Source organism: Magnolia sinica, chromosome 4 (genome assembly GCF_029962835.1).
Source record: "Magnolia sinica isolate HGM2019 chromosome 4, MsV1, whole genome shotgun sequence".
Taxonomy (NCBI): domain Eukaryota; kingdom Viridiplantae; phylum Streptophyta; class Magnoliopsida; order Magnoliales; family Magnoliaceae; genus Magnolia; species Magnolia sinica.
The window spans coordinates 14492414-14515062 of record NC_080576.1 but is presented as its reverse complement, the minus strand read 5'-3'; the positions used below and the strand labels follow the sequence as shown (position 1 = coordinate 14515062).

Below are 22649 nucleotides of genomic sequence, written 5' to 3'. Positions count from 1 at the left end.
ATAAACTTAAGTAGGCCATAAAAGTTTTGGATTAATATGTTTTCACTTCATCCAATTGGGAATGACCTTATAAACGGTTTGGATAGCATATAAATATAAGATAGGCCTTATTTGAAGGTTTTGTTGCTTCTGGTGTTCAATCCTATACAACACATAGTGACAATCTTCCCGCTAAGAAGAATTGAGGGCCTTGTGATAATATTTTAGTTTTTTATTAGGTATTTTAGTTTATTTGAATTAAATATAATGATTTTATTTTCATTTAATAAAAAATAATTTCTTTATAATGTAAAACATTTCCAAATGGGAGATAGGGACAAATGTGTCAAATTAACATATTTCACACATTTAAGATGTTTGTTAACAAACAGTTTGTTTTAGATTCAGTACTTAAGTTTTAGACTTCAACTATAATTATCAAACAAGTTTTTTTATTTTAAATTTCAAATTCAAGCTTTAGATTTCAAATTTATACTTCAGATTTCAGATTCGGTCTTTAGATTTCAAATTTAACAAATGGGCCTTAATAAGCTGATTATCAGATTGGTGTGTAATACTAAACGTTCAAATATATTTATAATATTTTAAGAGCAAGTAGGTGGAAGCCCTCAGCCAAACGTAGCGCGGCCTTGACTGTGAGGGCTACCTGATGTATGTATCATATGTCCATGCCATTCATCCATTTTGCCACTTTTTTTTTAGGGGTATGAGCTAAAAATGAAGTAGATTTAAGTCTCTGGGCAGACCACACCATTGGAAACAATGGTGATTGAACGCCTGCCATTAAAAATTACTAAGCCCAACTTAATGCCCACTGCAATGTTTATTTTCCATTCAACATGTGGTAATGTCACATATACCTGGATGAAAGGAAATAACAAATATAAGCTTGATCCAAAACTTTTGTGACCTATAAAGTTTTTAATTGTCAATAACTAATGGATCATGTGGTGAGGTCCACCTGAGATTTAGATCTGATTTATTTTTTTGTCTAATGCTGTAACATGAGCTGGTAAAATGAATGGACAACATGGATATATAATACATACATTAAGATGGGCCCCACCGTGTTAGGTGAGGCTGGGGCCGCACCTAATCCATTCCCTTTTGTAAGATGGGCCCCACGTGTCCACAAACCAGAGGCTAGGGTCGATTGACTAATCTGATTTGCGAACTATAATTTAGCGACTATAATGTGGTGTAATTTGAGTTAATATGTATACGCCGCTGACTGGCTGCAAAATCAAGCATCATACTCCGAAAAAATAGATGAACGGTACAGATGAACACACATACATCACGGTGGGCCCCACAGAGCCCCCTTCCTGGGCGTGCAATAGTTACTTACTGAACAGCAGATGAGAGTAGGAATACGTCGAATCCAGCAACCTCGTCAGTGCACTCTCGCTGCCACATGCAGGCAGCCGAGACTCTCATCATGTGGGCCCAGTACGCAATACGATTTCGTGACAAGAAATAGCTCAATATGCTAATCTTTTGTACCACCCATGTTAAAATAGGACGTGGATTGCGTCCTACCCGGCCGGTCTCCAGCTGGGAGCCGGCAGGAGCTTTGAGTGGCCACCGTGATGTACAGGTCTTATCCACACCGTCCATCCATTTTTTCCCTATCATTTTAGGTTATATGCTGAAAAATGAGGTAGTTCAAAGACTCAAGTGAACCACAGCACAGGAAGAAATGGTGATAAAGATTCTCACCGTTGAAACTTTTCTAGGGCCCACCATGATTTTTATTTGCCATCCATTCTATTCATAAAGTTACGTAGAATATCAGCTCCATCCAAAACTTCTGTGGCCCCTAAGAAGTTTTCAACGGTAAAAGTTTAATCCCTGTTGTGTAGTCCATTTGATCCTTGAATCTGCCTCATTTTTAGTCTCATGCCCCTACAATGATACCAAAAAAATAAATAGACGGTGTAGATAAGACCCATAAATCACTTTGGCCACTCAAAGCTCCTGCCCGTTCCCAGCTGGAGACGGGCGGTGTAGGACGCAATCCGCGTCCGTAAAAATAACTAATGATCCACATTCAGTGTACTTGTTCGGCCTGCCAGATGAATTCAGTGACCTATTTTCTCATAAATAGAATACACAGGGATGAGGCCCACCTGATTAGTGGCTTGGATATTGCTTATTTTCTCATAAGCTTTGGATCATGTCCCATCTACAATAGGGCCCACGATTTGAACGGTTTGGTTCGAGACACCCATGGGCCAGATGTACGATGAACGGATACAAAAAATCCCCTCAGAGAGCATGGACCCGAATAGCTTATGGGCGTTGGAATCTACTTACCCTTCTCAACTTTATAGTGGACTCCACCATCTTATGATGCAACACTCGATGGCAGTCATTGAATGGTCATACCAAACGGTAACCATCCAACCGCATCGGACCTTTTCCTTTTTTGCCCTTTTTCCAGCATGAAATCTTGCTACATTTTGGGTAGTTATTTGATGCTCTGGCAGAGCATGACGGTTCCTACACAGGCACTTCCTGTACGTTTGGCATACATCAACTTTAATTAAACCAACTAAATTGTGAAAAACGGTGTTATTAAGTCACAGCCACAAAATTGGATTGTTTGGAAAATCCTAACCTCTGATTAGTGGAAACATGTTTGTTTAAATACGATCGTTGGATTTTTCATTTCAAACCGTCCAATAGATGTCCATCAATCCGATAGATAGATAATAAAGAACGTGTGATCTAATCTGGAACTCATATTTGGACAGTTTAATTTGAATTTTCTATAGGCCACGTATGCAATTTATAAATGACTGCGTATCATCCATCCTAGTCTGCCAGAATATAAAAACTTTTCTCCTTTTTTCACTCGCCAGCTTCTACTGAGTGTTGTCATTGAATCTCCAAGTGACTTGGTCCGTGTGAATGCGCACGGTACGGAAGAACGAGATAGGTAGCGAGGACCGCAGGAGCACCGGTTAAAATTGTACTCTTACAATTGGGACAGCTGTACATGTGATCAGAACCGTTCAAGAGGTAGGGTCCACCATGGATAGGCTATGTTCAAAATTACCCAGGCGAAAGTAAGAGGCAAAATCCCACTTGCAGTGAGGAGGGAGATCAACTGCCCTTCCCTGGAGTAGGTACAGGGCCAAGTAACGGCTAATCAAGTTAATATTCCAGTAGTTTCCACTTAACCGATAAAATAATGGACTAATTCACAGCCGTCCACTGAAACGGATGGTTGCAGTGAGTAGGGAGCAGAAACGTGGACGAAAATCAATTTAAAAGAATGTAGATAAGACTTTGAAATTTGACAGACCGCTCAATGACTGGATTTGATAGTGAGGGTCGTAATTGGCATAAAGGGATAATATCATACATATCTTTGCTGAAATTTCTGGAAGAAAATGATGGCGCATTAAGATTTTTTTTAATTTTTTTAATTTTTAACATGTGTGAAAATAAAGTATTTTTGAAGGGTTTATAAAGCTTTTCCTTTAATAATAGTTTTTAAAAAATGCTTCACCATAAACTGACATATATAAGGACTGGAATCATGAGATTTTCTGGCTGCCCTCTGTAAATAAGAAAATGGATTATTAGGGATCATTCGGATACTATTAAATAATTAGCATAATTAGTTTAGTTATTAAACTTAAATAAGTAATTCTTCTAAGATAATTAATTTTTATTAATTATTTTTTTTTATTGCTTTTCAACTTTTAAAAGTAACTTGTTTTATTTATTTTCATTGGTGGTACGATAACTTATGAAATGATTTAAGATAATATGCTCTTTATAACTATGAACCCCTTCTAAGTTTATGAGATTGTGAAATTATTTAATAAATGGATATATGATCTAGTGGGCTCCACATGATGGACAATCAAAATCTAAGGTCCGCCCCTAGTGATGAATAGCCCAATGACCAGGGCAAGCTCTGCATGATGGGCAACCCACATTAAAGGTGGGGCCCACATGACATGCGACCCACATCAAAGGTGGACTTCACATGATAGGCAACTAATAATGGTGGGCCTTGCATGATGGACAATTTACACTAAAAGTTGGCCTAATGATGAGTGACTCATATCGAAGGCGGGTCTCATATTATGGACAACCCACATCATAAGTGAGCCCATGTGATGGATAGTCCACGTCAAAGGTGGGCTTCACATAATGGGCAATGGATATTAAAGATGGGCTCTACATGATGGATGACTAACATCAAAGGTGAGCTCTACCTAATAAATTGTGCACATTTAAGGTCGACCGTAATGATGGATGGCCTACAATCGAGGTGAACCCTGCATGATGGTTCAACCACATCAAAGGTGGGGCTTACACAATGAACGATCCACATAAAAAATTAGCTCCACATGATGGACGATAGAATTAAGGGGACCAAACAAACTTTCAAGATAATTACTTATGATGTTGAAAACCAAATATGTTTTTTCTAACTTTTATATGATAAGTATGTCGTTTACCAGACATACTTATCTGTTAATTAAGTAGAAACTAAGATAAGTAATGTATGCCATGAGTAGCTTATTTAAAGTAACTTACAATCCAAACGCCCCCGTTTTCATATAAATAATAACATTTGTTTTAGAAAATTATACATAAAATTAGTCAAGATGTGTGATCTATCTTAAAAAAAGTGTTTATATATGTAATACATGTCTGGCAAGATATTATATTTGTTAAATGATCGGGTTATTGCATTCATTAAATTGGCTCATTAATAGCTGAATGAGTTTAACGTAATTACTCATTAAATTATTTTTGAGGAAATCAGGATGGATGAGCTTTTCAAGTAGCAATAATATCAAACAAATTATCACTATCTTAAAAGGACTTAATTTTTATTTTTTATTTTTAACACAAATCTAAGAAGCTATTGATAGGATAACTTATTGACACATTTTAATTGAATAAGAGATTATACTATAAGACTAAAATAATGATCAAAATAAATAAATTTCTAAAGTGCACAAGGTGAATAATAAGAACTAAAATTTCCATCAATCAAGGAAGCTCAAAAATATAATATCAAATCAGAAAGCCTAGCTTAAAAAAAAGAAAATAAAATAGGCCAAATCCAAATCTAAGGACTAGAAATACGGTAATCAAGACAAATTGACATGTTATTTTGTTTATGGAAAGATTAGTCAGTTTACAAAAGAGTGTTAATATTATAAGAAGAGCATAAAATTGTTATTGTACTTATAAATATTAACATTGTCCATTGTATGTGATGGATGGAGAATCAACACAGGTGCCAATGCACATATGTGTGTTATGATCATTGCTAATTTAAGACTTATAAAGATGTTATGACTAATACAAAAGTTTAGGCAATGCTATTACAATGAGCGTGATACGACAAGGAAATGTTGAAATTATGTTCACTTGAAGAAAAACCATCACTTTAATAAATATTCTTCATGTTTTAGACATGAGTAGAAATATGATTTTGAATTATATTTTGAACGAGGCAAGTTTGGAAAGGGCTCTTATGTTTGACTAGATTGTAATAACTAGGAATGGTTTTTTTGTTAGTAAATGTTATGTTAATTCAATTACATGTTTAAACTAAATGTTGAACTAAATAATATATCTATCTATTTTTATTTTTATTTTAATTGTATCATGTGCACTATTTCTTTATGATATTATGAATTATAACATGTAAATGTTAAATCAATTAAACATATGACAGTATATGATGTGATATTAAGTTTGAAAACTAATGAATTTAAGAGATGTAAATCTTATTCACAATTCAAAATAACTAGAAAGCTTTTTCCCGATGTAAAAAAGATTTCTGATCAATTCAGTTGGATACATGTAATCTCAAAAGACTCTTACAAGATGAGGTAATAAATACTTAATTACTATCATCGATAGTCATTCTAAATACGCATCTATATGTGTTAAAATCTAATGATTGAGTACTTTTTAAATTCATATATAAATTTCAAAATAAAAATAAAAAATCAATTAAATAAATAAAAAATCAAAGCTCTTGTAAGTGACAGATGTGGAAAATATACCTTTAATGAATTAAATTATTTTTGTGAAATTAATGGAAACATTCATAAAGTTATTGTCCTTTATACTTCTTAACAAAATGTACTAGTAGAATAAAAAATTAGGACATTGATCAGCATGATGAATATTATATTGTTTAGTTTTAGTCATTTAAAAAAGAAGAAGAAACTATATATTTTGAATATGACATTTTTAATAGAGTGATTATTACTGAATATGAGATAATCTCTTATGAACTATAGAAATACAGAAAATAAAATATTAGCTATCTTAGAGTTTCAGTTTGTCTTGCCTATTTTAGATTAACTAATCTCAAAAAATTTAAATTACAAGTTAAAATCTTCAAGTGCATACTTATAGGTTGTGCCTCTTATAATAAAACATATGGATTCTTTTGTGTTATAGAAAATATTATCATTGAATTTAGAAATACAGATTTATTTGAAATATATATCTTTCCCTACAAATTAAGAAACAATCGAGATTAGTCTAGTGGGGGTTTTTAATCTATGGAAATAAATGAACATTCCAGTTCAAATCTTTTAAACTTAAATGAATTTGAGTTTAAACATGAACTACGAATTTAGGAATATGTTTTTGATTTTTTATTTGTTCTTAGTTTAACTAGAATGTGACATTAAAGGACGCAATGTCTTTTCATGATGTCATCTTCTGAAAATATATAAGTTGCTACTAGTAAAATAATTTATTAAATCTAGCAGCAAGTGAAAATTAGCCAACTTACCTCATGGAGCAAAACCTTTAAGTTGTAAATGGATATTTAAGAAAAAAAATATAGCATTGATTTTCGATTAAGAAATAGAAAGTTAGGTTAATAGCTAAAAGATTCAATAGAAAAAATGTATCAACTACTCTGATACTTATTATTGTGTCAAAGATGACATCAATTCATATATTAGTTGTCATTGCTTCTATATATAACCTTTCAATTTATCAAATGAATATTATAACTACATTTTAAATAGTTAATTATATGAAGAAATATATATGATTCAACTTAAAGGGTTTAAGAACCAGGCTAAGAATATAATGTGTGAAGGCTTTTAAGGTCTCTGTATGGTCTTAAACAAACTTTTAGACAGTGGTATGAAATGTTTGACAAAATTTTAATGTCCAATGAGATTTAAATTCAAAGAGAGTAAAAGATGCATTTATTCTAAGGTATTTCAAAATTCCGGTGTGTTGGTTTATCTATACATAGATGATCTTATAGTTTTTTGTATAAACTTAAAAGTCATTGAAGAAAATAAAATGTTTTTATTTTATCAATTTAATATTAATGACCTTTGAGAGATTGATATTATTTTAGAAATTAAAATTATTTTGAGTGAAATTCGTGTGACATTAGCCCAATCTCATAACTTAGAGAAGATACGGAGAAACTATAATCACTTTAAATGCAACACTTTATGATCCTAGTACAAAGTAATAGTGACAACATATCTCGATTAAAATATACTAGTTTTATTGGCAGTTTGATTTATATTATGAATTATACTAGGGTCAGATATTGCATTTATTGCGAACAAAGTAAGTATATATTTTAATAACTCGAGAAATTAACAATGGAGTACTTTTTATAGGGACTTAAAGGCATTTTAAAAAGACATGTGACTTTAATATTCATTACAAAAGATCTCCTCATATAATAGAAGGCTATATTGATAATAATTGAAATTTAGGGTCGGATGACTCCAAATTTACTAGTAGTTGTATTTTTACCATAGCAAGTGAAATTATTGTAAATTTTAATGTAGAATTGCATAAGACCATGCAATGAATTAGATATAGGAATCATTAAAACAAAACATAACTCATACTTGATTGAGAAGCCGTCGCTATAGGCCTGATGTCGTAGCCTTCCACACTTTACACTCTTAGAGAAGCACCAGGATGAGAATGACAACTTCAGTCATATATATGCTTGGGGATCCTGTCGTATTTATATACTCTAGAGGGTTGATGAGTTTGGAACCTATCGAAACTCCTTTCCCTAAGGCTCCACACAAATTTAAGTATCCTAATTCAATTAGAACACCATGTGACATAGTTATAGCGCACCACCCTTTACATGATTTTAGATGAATGACAACTGAGTGGGGTCCACTGGTACTCCCGATCATACTATCCAACCCCTAGGGCAATCCATATCGTTGATCAATAAGGTCCATCTTATAGAATTCTTACAATTGTTTCAGAAAATCAAAGTAACAAACTTGTATAGTTCATTCTACTATGAAGTCAGATCTAATAGATTTAAGAGTAGTCGATGAGGTAAAGTGAATAAAACCGTATTGATAGATATACTCTTTTAAGTAAAATCGATGCTACTGCTATCTATTCACTGTGATAGCTTAATAGCCATAAGAAAGGTTAATACTAAGTATTACGATGGAAACTCCACATAAATTTATCTGAAGTATGGTTCCATGAGAAAGCCATCAAAAAATGTTATAATAGCTTTAGACTTTATAAGATCAAATTAGAATACAACATATCCATTAACTAAAGGCTTAAATTGGTAAAAAGTATAGAGAATATCGAAGGAGATAAAACTTAAGTTGAAAGAAAAATGAACACCGAAAATAACAACTCGACTTAAGAACTGGAGGTCCTAAGAATTAAGTTTAGTGATAAAAATCTTGTGTTTTCTAATTAAAATGCATTATGCATAGAAGAATTATTTCTCTAAGTTTCTTTTTTCGATGTAAGTTATGCGAATCTTTGTAATGTATCGAGATTTAGTGTATCTCTTAATGAGTTCATATCCTTTAAGGTAGGGTGGTAGTTATCACAAAGATACTCTTGATGAATGGACCCACCCCAATCGGCTTGGGTGGATCTATTTCTTTAAATCTTGGTTTTGTTAAAAATATATATTTGATTTAACTAATCTTTATTAATCGAGTTTTTTTTTTATAAAAAAAATTTAATTGTTAGATACAATCCACTTTCTAAAATAATTTTCCTTAAGAAAACATGTCTTCTCAAATTCGGGCACGTATCAACTTTGAATATTCGTGTTGTAATGGGATTATAGCTTAGTGTGTCTATAAAAAAGGGTTAGGCTCCTATAATATTCACGCAAGTAATATCCTCTTTTTTTAGAATTTATTTTTCTCTTCTTCTCTCTGAGCGTATGGAGGACATATAGTGGTGATTTTGATGTTAAGTTTCTAGCTACATGTGCACATTGTTGAAGCTCCATGCACTGGGCAAATGCATCTTGAGGGCATCGTGATTGAAGCATGTTGTACTGATATAATTTAGCGATGGAGACAAACTATCTTAAAGAGAGTGATGGTATACGCACTTTGTTCCATCAAGAAATCGAATTCGTCAAACAACTGAGTTCTTACATTTGCAATCACTTCAACAATTCTTTCTTAATTTATTTTTGTTTGAATATTTTCCATACTATTATTTATAATATAACATTCAACCTTTATAAAATCAATATAAATCACACATTATTAGAACTCAAAGACTACGTGCGTAAACATAGACATTTAATTGCTTGGCTTTCAAGTTAACAAAGTTCTAAGCTAACTCTCTAAGTTGAACTCATCACAACAACAACACTTCCTTAGAAACTGGTCATAACTTAAACAGTATTATAACTGCTTAATCTTGAGTTCAAAGAACATTCAAATGAGACTAACTTGGATTGCTTTAACGTGCGCTGCAAGACAGATAATAGATAACTAAAAAGGAGCTATGTGAATCCCACACGCATTCACAAGCTACTCTACAAACCACCATATATGCCAGTGTGGTAGCCAGGTGAAATATCCAAGCCATCCATCAGGTAGACCTCACATACATGCAATTCGTGTACCATGATATTAGAAATAACTTGAAAGGTTAAAAACTTGAGCTGATTTTTTCACAAGTTGTGGCCAACCTGACCAGCAAACAGACCTGATTCTTGTAATACCGAAACTCTCTTTGATGGATGGCTTACGAATGACTGTACCCCATGTTGGAACAATCTTGGGGATTTTGATTTTGATTTTTTTTAAAAAAAATTGGGTGATTTCTTTTTGGATCACTTAACCATGGAGCCAAATATTTGGGCCTGACCATTTTTTTAATACTAACTTTACATCACTGCAAGCCAGCTTTCTTGATCGGTTGGGCGAAACTATGTACAGGTGGGCCCATGAGTTGATACGCTGGACTTCATGTGGATGGCCCATGAGCCAAAACCCTCCAATTTGGAAGTGGATTGGTTATTAACTATAGCCTGATGAGGAAACATTGTGGGGCTCACCATGATGCATGTTGCTTATCCACGCCATCCATTTGTTTTTCCAGCATGTTTTAGCGAATGAACCTAAAATTGAAAAATACAACAATCATAATGCGATAACTATTGCAAGATATATATATATATATATATATATATATATATATATATATATATATATATATATATATATATATATATATATATATATATATATATATATATATATATATATATATATGTTTTTGTTTTGTTTTGAGAGGGAGAGATCGGGAAACAGTAGGAATTGAATGATTGCGGCCCCAACTATTGAAAACTTCTTGGTGGCGAGCTGTATGCGAGTTGAGTTAGCTCGGTCAGCTCGCTCAACTTGCCTCGGCTTGAACTTGGTCCACCAAGTCGAGCTGGTTTTTGGAGCTCGAAAAAAGTTCGAGTTGAGCTTGCCCAAGCTCGACTCGAATCCGATCAAACCTCAACTTGAATAGAATCAGCTCGGTGATTTGGTTATTTTGATATTGATGCTGCTCGCCAAGTGTTTGATGAAATGACTCAACGAAGTATTGTTTCAGGATGCGTACATTCTCTGCATGATCAGTTAGTGGCAAGGAGTGAATGGATACGGAATAAATTACTACAAATAAAAAAACATTATATTATAAAATTGCCCCCTGATATTGATTTTGCTTGCCAAGTATTTGATAAAATACCTATAAAGAGTTGATACTGTTTTACATTTTGTGATAAATTGAAGATGCATTTTATGTGTTTGAGAAAATATCACACACAGGCTTGAACTTGGCTCAAACTAGCCAGTTGACCGAACCGAGCTGAGTTGAGTTGGCGAGACTGGCTCAAGGACGAGTTGAGCCAAGTTTGAGTTAGGGTTAGCTACTGTCCGAGCCAAGCCAAGCTCGACTTAATTTGACCGTGTACAGCTAGATTAAGCTGATATTTGTGTTTTCCCTTCGACCATGTCTACGTGGGCCTTATGAAGGTTTCAACTGTGGATGTCATTATACCCATTGTTTCCTGTGGTGTGGTCCACTCCAGCTTTGAATATGCTTCAATTTTGGGCTAATGTGGTGGATGTCATTATCCCCATTGTTTCCTATGGCGTGGTCAACTCCGGCTTTGGATATGCTTCAATTTTGGGCTCATGCACTGGATGTCATTATCCCCATTGTTTCCTGTGGCGTGGTCCACTCCAGCTTTGGATATGCTTCAATTTTGGGCTCATACCCTAAAATGAGCTGGAAAAAACAGATGGACGGCATGGATAAGAGAAACGCATCACAGTGGGCCCTACGGAGTTTACTCAGTATGTTGTGTACGGAATCAGCTTCCCTGCAATTTGAAAAGCCTAGCCGCATAGAAGAGTTGTTGGCCTTTTTGTTGGACGAATGCGAACCGCTACTGGCATCTTCTGTCTATTGGCCACCAATTGAAAGGATAGGATCCTTCCAATCAGAAATTTTCATAGCACGTGATGCGTTTCCTAAGCTTGGATGGATGCTCTATACAAGTAAGACATAGTATGTGAAACTCTGCAATGGAGGTGGACGTGCAACTACATAACACCAAAATATCAATTCCCAGCAATTTTTCAAAATTCAGGCAGGAAATGTGGCGCTGGGATTCCCAACCGTAATGAATGCACAACCGGGGAAATTTGGTGCACAACCTCACATTCACAATGAGATCACGGAATCTTTTTCCTCCACAAAAGCTTAATAAAAATCTCAGGTGAAAATAATAATCATATGAGAATGAAAATAATAATCTCAGGTGAAAATCATGCAAAGGCCAAAATGACGGGCGGTACAGGTTGGTTTGCACTACTGTTCTTCATGGTTCAACAATCGAAACCATCCATATGAGAATGAATCCACATGGTGGAGCCGTGCACCAAAAATTCCCCACTTTGAAAACGATCTCCGTCATCGAATCTGTGGAAAATTTTCTGTGCATGAAACATGATCCGTTAAGACCCTCTTATTGAGTGGACCTCAGATCTCTAAAGCTGGAAACCTTTACAGATAATAGATATAAACAGAAATACAAGATCTTGTTTCCAGTGGCAACAAAAATGCATTTAATCCTTCACTCAAAATACAAGTCATGATTTGCCCAAAGCCCTGCCAATAAGCCTGTCCGTTGTCTTCCAGTTGAATATTCCAACGCACTGTTTGGAGGACTGGGATGGAAAATCTGCCATGAAGGTCCACAGCAAATCAACTGTGAAGGATGATGGCAAGGATTGGAGGCAATGGCAGGCTAGCTCGGTAATCATAATACATAATTCAGACTTTCATCTAAGATAGAAACGGCAAACCAAACCAAAGTCAGATCCATGATGAAACTCATCAGATATTATCAATCCATCTTTATATTCCTGACCAAACTGCAGCAGATCAGCTTTTGAAAATCCATGAAAATCACAACATAACAAAAGAGGGCACTGGTGGAAACAGAACCAACCATGCAAGATAGACAATAAAAGGCATCTAATAAAACCATGCATTACTTAAACATACTTAATGATACTAACACTTAAGAGAGGGTTCTAATCACTGCTGCACTCTAATACACATCTTAGTCAGGGTTGGGACTGGTATTACCTGCTTCTGGCTTGGCTGCATCATCTGCCCTCCTGCTATCATCGACCTCGAGCATGTCGTCCATCATGTCGTCTTCACCAGCAATGTCCTCAACATCCTCCTCATCCTCGTTGCCCCCAGGGATCTTCCGTGTCTTGGGGCCGTGCTCTAACCTGTGGGTTTCCAGCTCCTTATCCATAGTCTCCTGTAGATTCATCATGCTGTTTGCCTTCCTTGCGTTCCTTGTGTTTTGCCATTTCTCGAGCTCCGCTTCAACATTGGTGATATACTGCTCTCCAATCTGCCTTTGATACTGCGATAGCTCTTCCCTTCGAGCAGCCTTCCATTCCTGGAAGGCCTGTGATTTTTGGAAAGCAAAACAAATTATGATGAGTGAAACAAAATTGACTAAGGCTGTTTTGGATGTACAATTTGAATTGTGAACATTCTGTTTAATCAAGAGGAAGTGGCAAAAATCACTGATGTTTCTTAGTCGTCTTCACAATGAGGACATGGCCCTCAAATTGCAGGTACATTTCCTTCAAGCCCGACTCAAAACAGGACTCTGGATATCAATTCTATGGAAGGAAATCACCATTCGGTTAATTCCAATTTTCTAAAATAATATCTGTAATGCATATTGATGATGCACCCTAAAGGGCTATTTGCAGTGAGGGACTTGGGGCAGGGATTTTTGAAATCCATGGATTTCAAATGTCCCTCATTTGTCCATAAATCCGAGGACTTGGGCAAATCCAAATCCCCCAATACACTCACCAAATCCTCAAAATGAGAGAACATTTAAAAGAGAGGGAAAAAAATCCTTCCGATAAATGCTCCCCAATCCATATTGTAGTTCGATTCCCAAACAGCAGGCTTTGGAATTTGCCAAATCCAATGCAATGCAAATCAGTGAATTTGACAAGTTCATGGGTTTGCCAAATTCACATTCTCATTTCGTTGACCTGAAACAGGGCCTAAGAGTAAGATGATGATGATGATGATGGCAGCAAACATCAAGTTACACTTAGTATACTGCATTGATACATGTTTTTTAGCCTAATCAAAACCACTCACATTTTACCAAAGTTACTACCACCTGCACACCTGTCAAGGGCAGCCCCCTCTTCCAGGAAAAGGGTGCAGTGCGACACCCCATGCCACACTACATAAAAATACTCCTTTTAGATTAGGGCATCTGACAAATCTTGGCCCATGGAGCATCCTAAGTGTACATAGCAAGTTCAGAGTTTGGCCAGGTCTGGAAAATAGAACTGGTATAAAGAAAGGTTTGGTTTCCTTTCTGCCCCAAAATTGCAAATGATATATGAATCCAAACCATGATCTGGACATAGCAGATTCTGTCTGGTCTGGGAACTTCAAACCCCCAAACAGTAACCACATCCAGATGACTATATGGAGGCCCAATGTTGGTGGTGTCTAGGCCAAAGTCACTAGGCCATGACTTAAATCGGGGAGCCAAAGCTGACAAGAATACAAAGTCATCAATGCAGCCATCTGATGATAGTGTGAATGTGCTTATGCAAAATCGTGAATGTGAAAAAGGACGTGGGAGTGAAATGGCCAATCTTGTATTTCCACTAAACTGCTTCCACAGGTTTTCCAATGGGAGTAATCAATAGCGACCTCAAATTTCTAGTGGGTTTCATTGGGATGATTTGCTCTCTGGTTTGCAGCAGTTCCAATATGAAATTCCCTCAAGGACCCTCTCCAATCCTATGTGAATGAGAAAGTGGCCAAAAATCATACCTGTTCTTTCCGCTGCTCAAGTACAGTCGCATCATCATCCAACGGTTTGGTGGGCAAGTAGAATATTGGAGGTTCTGTCTTAGTCCTAATAAACACAAGCCATGACCAATCAAAAGCCAGTCAAATTTTTTAAAAGAAAATTGCCATGACGGCAAATAATCCTACAAAGAAGCTTCCTGTTGCTTCAAACCCAACACTACGCACTCGAAAGAAACTTATCTTGTCTCAATAAAATTGTCAATATGGACACTTTTGGGCCAAAATTAAAAATAACCTGCAGAATAACAAGTATCCAGAAAGGTTAATCATGGTTAATCATGGCTGCAATGGAACATACATAAATAACAATCACCTTATTAAATTGTCCCTCCGGATAAGTACACAGAAATTTAAAAGAGGGCAGCCTATGCCACCGTTTCCAACTAAAATTACACACACCTTAGAAAATTGCAAAGCTTTTTATGGTGCTCACTCCACCGAAGAAACAGCAGCTCCAGCTTCTTTTCTTCTGCCTTGGCGGCAACACGTGCTCGAAGTGTCTGCCACGAAATACAAGAATAAGAAAAGGTTCAAAGAAAAGAGAAAAAAATGAACATCTGTTTGTCATTGGGGGCTAAGGATGCTTCTTCAAGCTCAATCCTAGGGCAGGGATCCAAGAAAGAGAAGAAGAAGAAGAAGATAAACCCACCAAATCACGCCTCCGCTTTTCAGCAATTTGTTCACGCTCCTGCTGTCGCAACCTTTCACTTTCTTCACGTGCCCTTTGTTCCGCCTATGTCAGTTTGAATCATTCGAGTATCAGAAGCACAATAGGCAACATTTACCTTGGCAACCAATGTCCCGCAAAACAAAGTTTATTTTCTTGTGTTCTAGCATTATTTATGTGCTATTTAAAGATTATTGATGTCCTATTTGACTGGCCACTCCATCATGAAGACCATTTGATACATCTAAAATAACTATATGGACTATTCTGGTTGTCTTTCCAGTGTTGCCATGTCTGACATCAGCATACACATTGGTCACTCCATCACCAAGACCAATAAGACATTTCTCAAAAGGTAAATTTATTTCGAATGCCATTACAAATTTTAGTATGTTAATCTCATGATATAAGCAGAAAAGAAGGAAGTTTTAAAAACTCATTTGAAACAACTTTGGTTTTAATCTGATCAATATCCAGAGCCGCCTTTTGTAACTTTGAAGGTTAAGCTAAAAGTTATTTATTTTTTTTTTAAAAAAAGTCAGCTGAAACAAAAGAAAATGTGATGGTAGTTGGCAGCTTCGCGATGCATCTAAAGCACTTTCACTCAGAACTCTTATTTAACCATAATAACGTCTACATGCTAAATACATGACATTCATTAGGCTCACATGGGAGATTAACCATAAAGTCATATGCAATGGTTGTAGGATATCTAAACAGGATCATGAGTGAAAATTCAATTTCACAAGATGCAGCTGAAAAGGAGAATTGCATAAGTAAATAAGGATCATTTGCAAGAACACATGCATCTATCTAGAGATCTCTCTCTCTTAGTAAGGAAAAAAAAAAGCACTAGTAAGGGGGAAAATAAAGCTCAAGACTGTAGGCCTAATCAAAGACAAAACATTTGCACCTGACAAATGACCACATGCCTTGTATTAAACAACTGATCCATATTACTCAAAAAAAAAGAAAAAAAAAGAAAAAGAAAAAAGAAAAAAAAAAGGAATAAAAAATGAATAAGAATAAGGAAAAAGAAGAAGAAAAGGAATCCATATCTACAGCATGTCATGCCTCATATAGCATACTTGTCTAAATTATAACCAATCGTCAAGTGTGGGGCCCGCAAGGCCAACCCTACATTCTATGAGGGCCCATACAGAGACCATATAAATAGCATAGGACTTTTATAAGGTAGTCCCATTTAGTAGGTTTTGTTTCTTTTGGACACTTTGGTCAGGTTTCCGTACTTGACATGTTTCTTTCTCTATATAACAAGTTGGATTAAATTTGGGAAAGCGAGAACCAACAGGATTTTATATTGCACTTCATCCTAGAAGATGCTTTCTAGGAATTTATTGAGATGTATTGAACTCTACTGACGGACCACAAGTCCACACCTATGATTCTATGACATGATTTAATGATTGGTTGAACTTGCTCGAAAAAAATTAATGATTGACTGAAAGTTGAATTAATTCTCTTATGGGATCTTTGGTGAATGCCAATCTTAGACAAGAAGGCTGTTGGGATTATTCCAGCCCGTGCTTTGGTCCTAGAGGTCAAACTGGGTGTTATTTACCGACCCCGAAGCATCCAATTTGGAGGATTTGATTCTAGAAGTGAAATGCATGAAACATTCTATCAATTAATTTCAATTCCTTTAATCATGCTACATCAGGAATTCTACTAGTAATTCTTGATCACTCCATTTTAGATCCCTAGACCCTACCAAATTGTTTCTCAATTTCTCTCCACTCATTTCCCTTCAGTTCTTGCCTATAATTTCCCTCAATTTTCAGGTCTTTCACTTCACCCTAATAATTCAGTAACTGAGGATGTAAATTATAGATAACTAGATTGTGATTCACAATGTAAGTTATACATGTGTACCTCCTTGGTGCTTGTTAGGTTGACAATATCTTTAGCAGTCAAATTTCATCTAGTCACGAGATTACAATGTTCGTCAATACAGCTAAGCCAGAGATGAGGAATGCCTTTGTTTTGTTTTTAATTCAACAAGTGCGCCCACAATAATAAGCAACTACGTTTAATTCGAGCAATAAAAAATTTGGTTCGAATGTATGTGCTTGAAGGTTAAAGAGAAGAGGTAGTCACCCTTCGCAATGAATCTGATCGACGCATATACGCTTCTGATGTTGACAAGTTCTGGTCTTCTTCTCGGAATTTCTGAAACAAGGAAAATAATAAAAGGGTGTAAATTGCAAGATAGTAACCAACTATTGAAAATCCAGAGGTTATAATAATCACGTGAATGATAAAAGATGCAGCTAAAATGTGATCAAAAGCTTCAAGTAAGACGGCATTTCAACCAAAAGTCTGCAGAAATGCCTGAAAAAATATGCTTACTCAACCAGCAAGTACTAAAAATTTCCTATAGAATAGTGTATGGAGCCAAAATCCAAGAGGAAAGAAGAAAGAGGAAGAGGAAGGCAAAGAGAAAAATAAATAATAGAAGAAAGATGAAGATGAATGAGAAAAGTGGTAAGAGGGAAAAAGAAGAAGAAAAACAATTTCATAAAATATTTATTTATTTATTTTACAATACAAAACATTTTCTTGACCGGCCTAACCTGGCGACTGACCATATCCCAATCTGAGCCCTCCTTTGAAACTACCAGCCATGGTACCCTATAAAATAAATGAACTAAAATCTAGAGTTGTGAGATACTTTGAATTGTTTCTTCAACAGCAAAAGAATGGAGGGCAAGCTTGAAGGCTAGAAATGAGAAAGCCCTGTTTTGAAAACTCCGGGTCAAGGTACCTATAGTCAAATGAACTAAAATCTAGCAGACACACTATGAACTGTCTTCAACAACAAAAGAATAGAGGGTAAGATTGTGGCTAGGGATGAGAAATCTGTCTTCACAAAAGATTTACATAAGAAAAAAAAAGGGTACAAAAAAGGATAAAAGGAAAAACTTCATGAACAAAATGTTTGGACACCTCACTCAAAAGTGTCCAACATGGGTGATTTTCAATGATATCACTAGGACACTGCCAAATTAGATATTGAAGTGTTGTGCCATGTTGCATCCAGAAGTGCCTAAGTTCCTTCTAAGTGTCGGCACAGTAAAAAAACAAAAATGCGTCCAGTTAAAACTGCATATATCATGTGCATTCCATGGGGATAGAGCACATGCATATAAATAAGCACTGCTCAATGTGAGAACCCATCATAGATGCACCATCACACAAAAATCACACTGGGTGGATGAATATGATCCAAACAATGACATTAGAGAAGGTTTCAGGGATAAAAGGATGGCTAGAAATGTTGACAAATCATCATCATCATCACCTATGGCTTATCCCAACTAATTGGGGTTGGCTACATCAATCCTTTTCTACCATTCCACTTTGTCAAGGGCCATAACTTCATTTAGACCATAAGTCATCAAAGCCTTTTCTTTCTACCTCCACCCATGTCCTTTTGGGCCTTCCCCTTCCCTTATAGAGCCTTCAACTTGTACCAATTCACTCCTAATTAGCACAATTCTTAGTCTCCATTGCACATGACCAAACCATCCAAGTCTACTTTCCAGCATCTCATTACCTATTGGTGATACTCCTAAATTCTCTCGAATGCATTAATTTCTTATTCTATCTTGTCTTCTCACTCGTCCATCTCAACATTCTCATTTTAGTTACACTGATCCTAAGAACAAGTTGTTTGTTTACTACCCAAAATTATGTCCCATAAAGCGTGGATGATCATATAGCCATCCTTTAAAATTTCCCTTTCAGTTTGAGTGGTACACAATGATCACATAAAACTCTAGAGGCATATCTCCATTTCTTCCACCCTGCTTGAGTTCGATAAGCAAGATCCTACTCAATCTCTCTACTCTCGTGAATTATCGAACCAAGATATTGAAGTGGTTATTTCGTTAAACTTCTTGATCAACAATCTTAACTAATTCCTCACCCCATTCCCATTGCTGCTAAAACTGCACTCCATATACTCTGTTTTAGTCCAACTAATTTTAAAGGACCTCTCTATAAATCTAGATTTGTGTTTACGCTCTCCCTCATCTTGTCAATAGTGGAGTAAAGTCCTCCATTCAAACAGTTGCATTCATCCAATTAATAATTTTGGCCTATACCATGAATAAGCAATCAAATCCAGTGTGATATTAGCCTTCATCCCAACCAGTCTTCATGTTTTACACTTGTCCATCACTGGCTAGGATACCAAGATGCCTGTATCAGCATAACAAGACACCTAACCAATGCTAATATGTGATACGCTGGTACTTGACCAATAATTGTAAGATATGGCTTAACATGATTTCCTGAACTAACAATATTCTAATGGTAAGAAAGAAAACTGTATCCTATATTGTTATTTAACATGATTTTCTGAACTAACAATAAATATTTTAATGATATCATGTTGAACGGTTTGCTACATCTCCATACCAGTGTCTGAATCTTAATTGGTATCTAGTCATCATAGATTACACGCCACCTTGTCGGTGTTATAAATAAATTTTTTCTATTTATCATGATTTATGATATAAAAAAAAAAATCAAATATTGCAGCATAATTGCTATGAATTACCTCTAATGTCCCCAACAGCTGTCCCAGCATTCTTCTGTTCCTCTTAACCAAACTCGGATCTTCATCTTTCGGCAAGACCCTTGGCATGTGCTCCATTGGTTGAGCTTCGACGTCCTGAAAACGCAACCGATGAGCAACATTTCCAGCTCAAGCAATTCCCACAACCTAATGAGAAAAGACACAGTTCGTAGATCTTCCATACCATCATCCTCAACTCCCTCTGATTCCCATCCCTCCTAAAGCTGCCACGCTGCTGCAGATCGAATGCCCTTCTATCAGTCGCTTCCATTGCAGCAGGTCCTCCTTCTGTGGTTAAATCCGGTTGCTTCGCACCTTTTGCTCCAGCCGCATCCTCCGTGAGTTCTCCTTCCTCAACCTTTATCAAATAATAAAATGACTAACTAAAAAAGATGAAAAGAACTTGAAAGTGTGCATCCCAACAGTATGATATTATATGATACTCAATCAATAGAAAATTATGTTCTCTCTTCTTATTATCATTTGACCCAGCAACGGTACCCATGTGTTGCGAGCTCTGGTAACCCACGGATTCCATGGGCCGCAACTTCAGATGGGCCATGCCCAAATATATCCTTTATCAGGTGATTCACAGCAACAGATGAAAATGGACAATAATGACCAACGTTCAAATTCGACAGTTAGGATCATTCAACGGTGGATACCCAACGGGTAACTCCCATCCACCATGGGCCCCACTTGATGGCGGGCCCCATGAGTAGTAGCATGATGCTAACAGTATATATTTCCCTCATCAAGATACTAACAGTATACATTTCCCTCATCAAGATTACCTTGACCACTGCTGAAGAAAGCCGCCGCTTTGGTGCAGACTGATCCTCGGAGTCAGCCCTATCCGCCTGAAATCAAAGCAGAATCCAATAAAAACCAAAATTTAAAAAGAAAAGGAAACACAAGATAGAAAAAGGAAAGAAGAGCAGAGCCTACAGGTCTGATGAGACCCCGTTGACGGACTCCATTGGGACCGCCAAAGTTGCGTGGCCCGTTGGCAGTCAATCCAGCACGTCGGATGCCTCTCGGATCTCGAAGGCGTTCTGTGATCTGTTCCAAAGGAGTTTCAAAATTAGGAGGAATTTCACGCAGAAATAGACAGAGAGTTCCAGAGAGAGAGAGAGACCTCCCACTGCTGTCTATGGAGCTCTTCGATCTCTTTACGGAGCTCTTCTGCGGTTTTCTCCACCGCTGTGCTTCCCATCCTTCCCTTTGCCTTTCTTCGCTCTCTTCTCTCTTCTCCGGGGATTTTGCCCTAGCTATTATCCTCGTAGTGCTCCAGCCACTGAAATACCGAAAATGCCCATCGTCCTTTCATCCGACAGACTTCACCTGACTAACCTTTCGATCGAAATTGGATTGCGTAGGACGCTTTTATCGTACTGAGTAAACTCTCTTGGGTCCACTTGAATGTATTTGTTTTATCCAAACCGTCCATCCGTTTTTACAGCTCATTTTATGGATTATATATAAAATCTACATATATAAAAAATTCAAGTGGACCACAACACAGGAAACAGTAGGAATAATGATTTCCACCGTTGAACCGTATCTAGGGCCCATAGTAATATTTATTTATCATCCAACCTGCTCATAAGATCACACGGACATGGATGAAGGAGAAAAATAAATATCAGATTGATTCAAAACTGAACTTTTCAACGGTGGTAGACGTTCAATTCACGCTGTTTCTCATGGTGTGGTCCAATTGAGGTTTGGATAAGCTTCATTTTTGGGCTTAAGCTTTAAAATTATCTGATAAAATGGATGGACGAAGTGGATAAAATACATAAATTACGGTGGACCCCACTTTGTTTACTCAACTTACTGAGTAGGCAATCCGCTACCCTTTTAATCTGGGTCATCTTCCAATGATCTGAACCGTCCATATGATGTCTATCACATGAACGGCTTGCCTAGAACTCGGCTTCTCAGCTGGTGGGATCAACTCGGATTGGATAGGTGGACTATGTGAGTTTTAAAAAAATAGTTTTTCTTATATTTCTTTTAAAAAGAAAATATAGATTAGTATTTTTATTATACTTTTCCTTTATCTTCTTTTTTCTAATTTTACCGGATAATGAATCAGCCTAGTTAACCGAGTCAAGTGAGTTCGATCCGAGTCAGGTAACAAACTAGGTGCATCTCGACACACTCTAGTGGGTGACAAGGCCGAGTTGACTCGCCCAGTTCATGACCCGTGGAATATATGTTGAAATGGACCTTTTTATGGAGACGGTTACCCTAGATGGACTGGATGGAACGTGTCTAGTGCCAGGGGGTGTACATGAACCAAGTTAGCTAGGTTAGCTTGCTCCACTGGACCCAAAAAAGCTCGAATCAACTCGGTTTGAAGCTAAGTTCAAGCTGATTTTTTAAGCTCGAAAAATTTTCAAACTGAGTTTAAGCTTGCCTGACCTCAACTCAACTTGGATTGAACCCCAACTCGGATCGAACTCGGATCGAACTAGTACAGTGACTCAGTTACTCTTATATTAATGTTGCTCACCAAGTGTTCGATGAAATGACTCAACGAAGTGTTGACTAGTAGTAAGGAAGGCATGTATATGAAATAAATACCATTTTTCCTTGATTTTGATATTGCTTATAAAGTGTTTGATAAAATTTGTAAACAACTACTAT

The 22649-nt window shown here is 36.4% G+C and overlaps 1 protein-coding gene across 1 annotated transcript; it reads right to left on the bottom strand.

Moving 5' to 3' along the window:
* Nucleotides 1-12669: 12669 nt before the first annotated feature.
* Nucleotides 12670-21321, bottom strand: LOC131242529 (uncharacterized). The gene is made up of 10 exons (XM_058241234.1): nt 21133-21321; nt 20943-21056; nt 20789-20854; nt 20179-20352; nt 19977-20090; nt 17510-17581; nt 15374-15457; nt 15124-15224; nt 14686-14770; nt 12670-13273 (listed from the first exon to the last, which is right to left on the bottom strand). The coding sequence occupies exons 1-10, from the start codon at nt 21208-21210 to the stop codon at nt 12911-12913; spliced, it is 1251 nt and encodes a 416-aa protein (XP_058097217.1). The 5' UTR covers nt 21211-21321; the 3' UTR covers nt 12670-12910.
* Nucleotides 21322-22649: the final 1328 nt, after the last annotated feature.

Bases quoted from the DNA above. Each gene is read 5' to 3' on its own strand.
- LOC131242529 (XM_058241234.1), bottom strand. From the start codon at position 21,210: ATGGGAAGCACAGCGGTGGAGAAAACCGCAGAAGAGCTCCGTAAAGAG. The intron at 15,458-17,509 runs GTGACTACCTCT...AAACTGACATAG, and splicing joins GATCAGATTCATTGCGAAGG to GCGGAACAAAGGGCACGTGA. The intron at 14,771-15,123 runs GTGTGTGTAATT...TGTGTTTATTAG, and splicing joins AAGCTTTGCAATTTTCTAAG to GACTAAGACAGAACCTCCAA.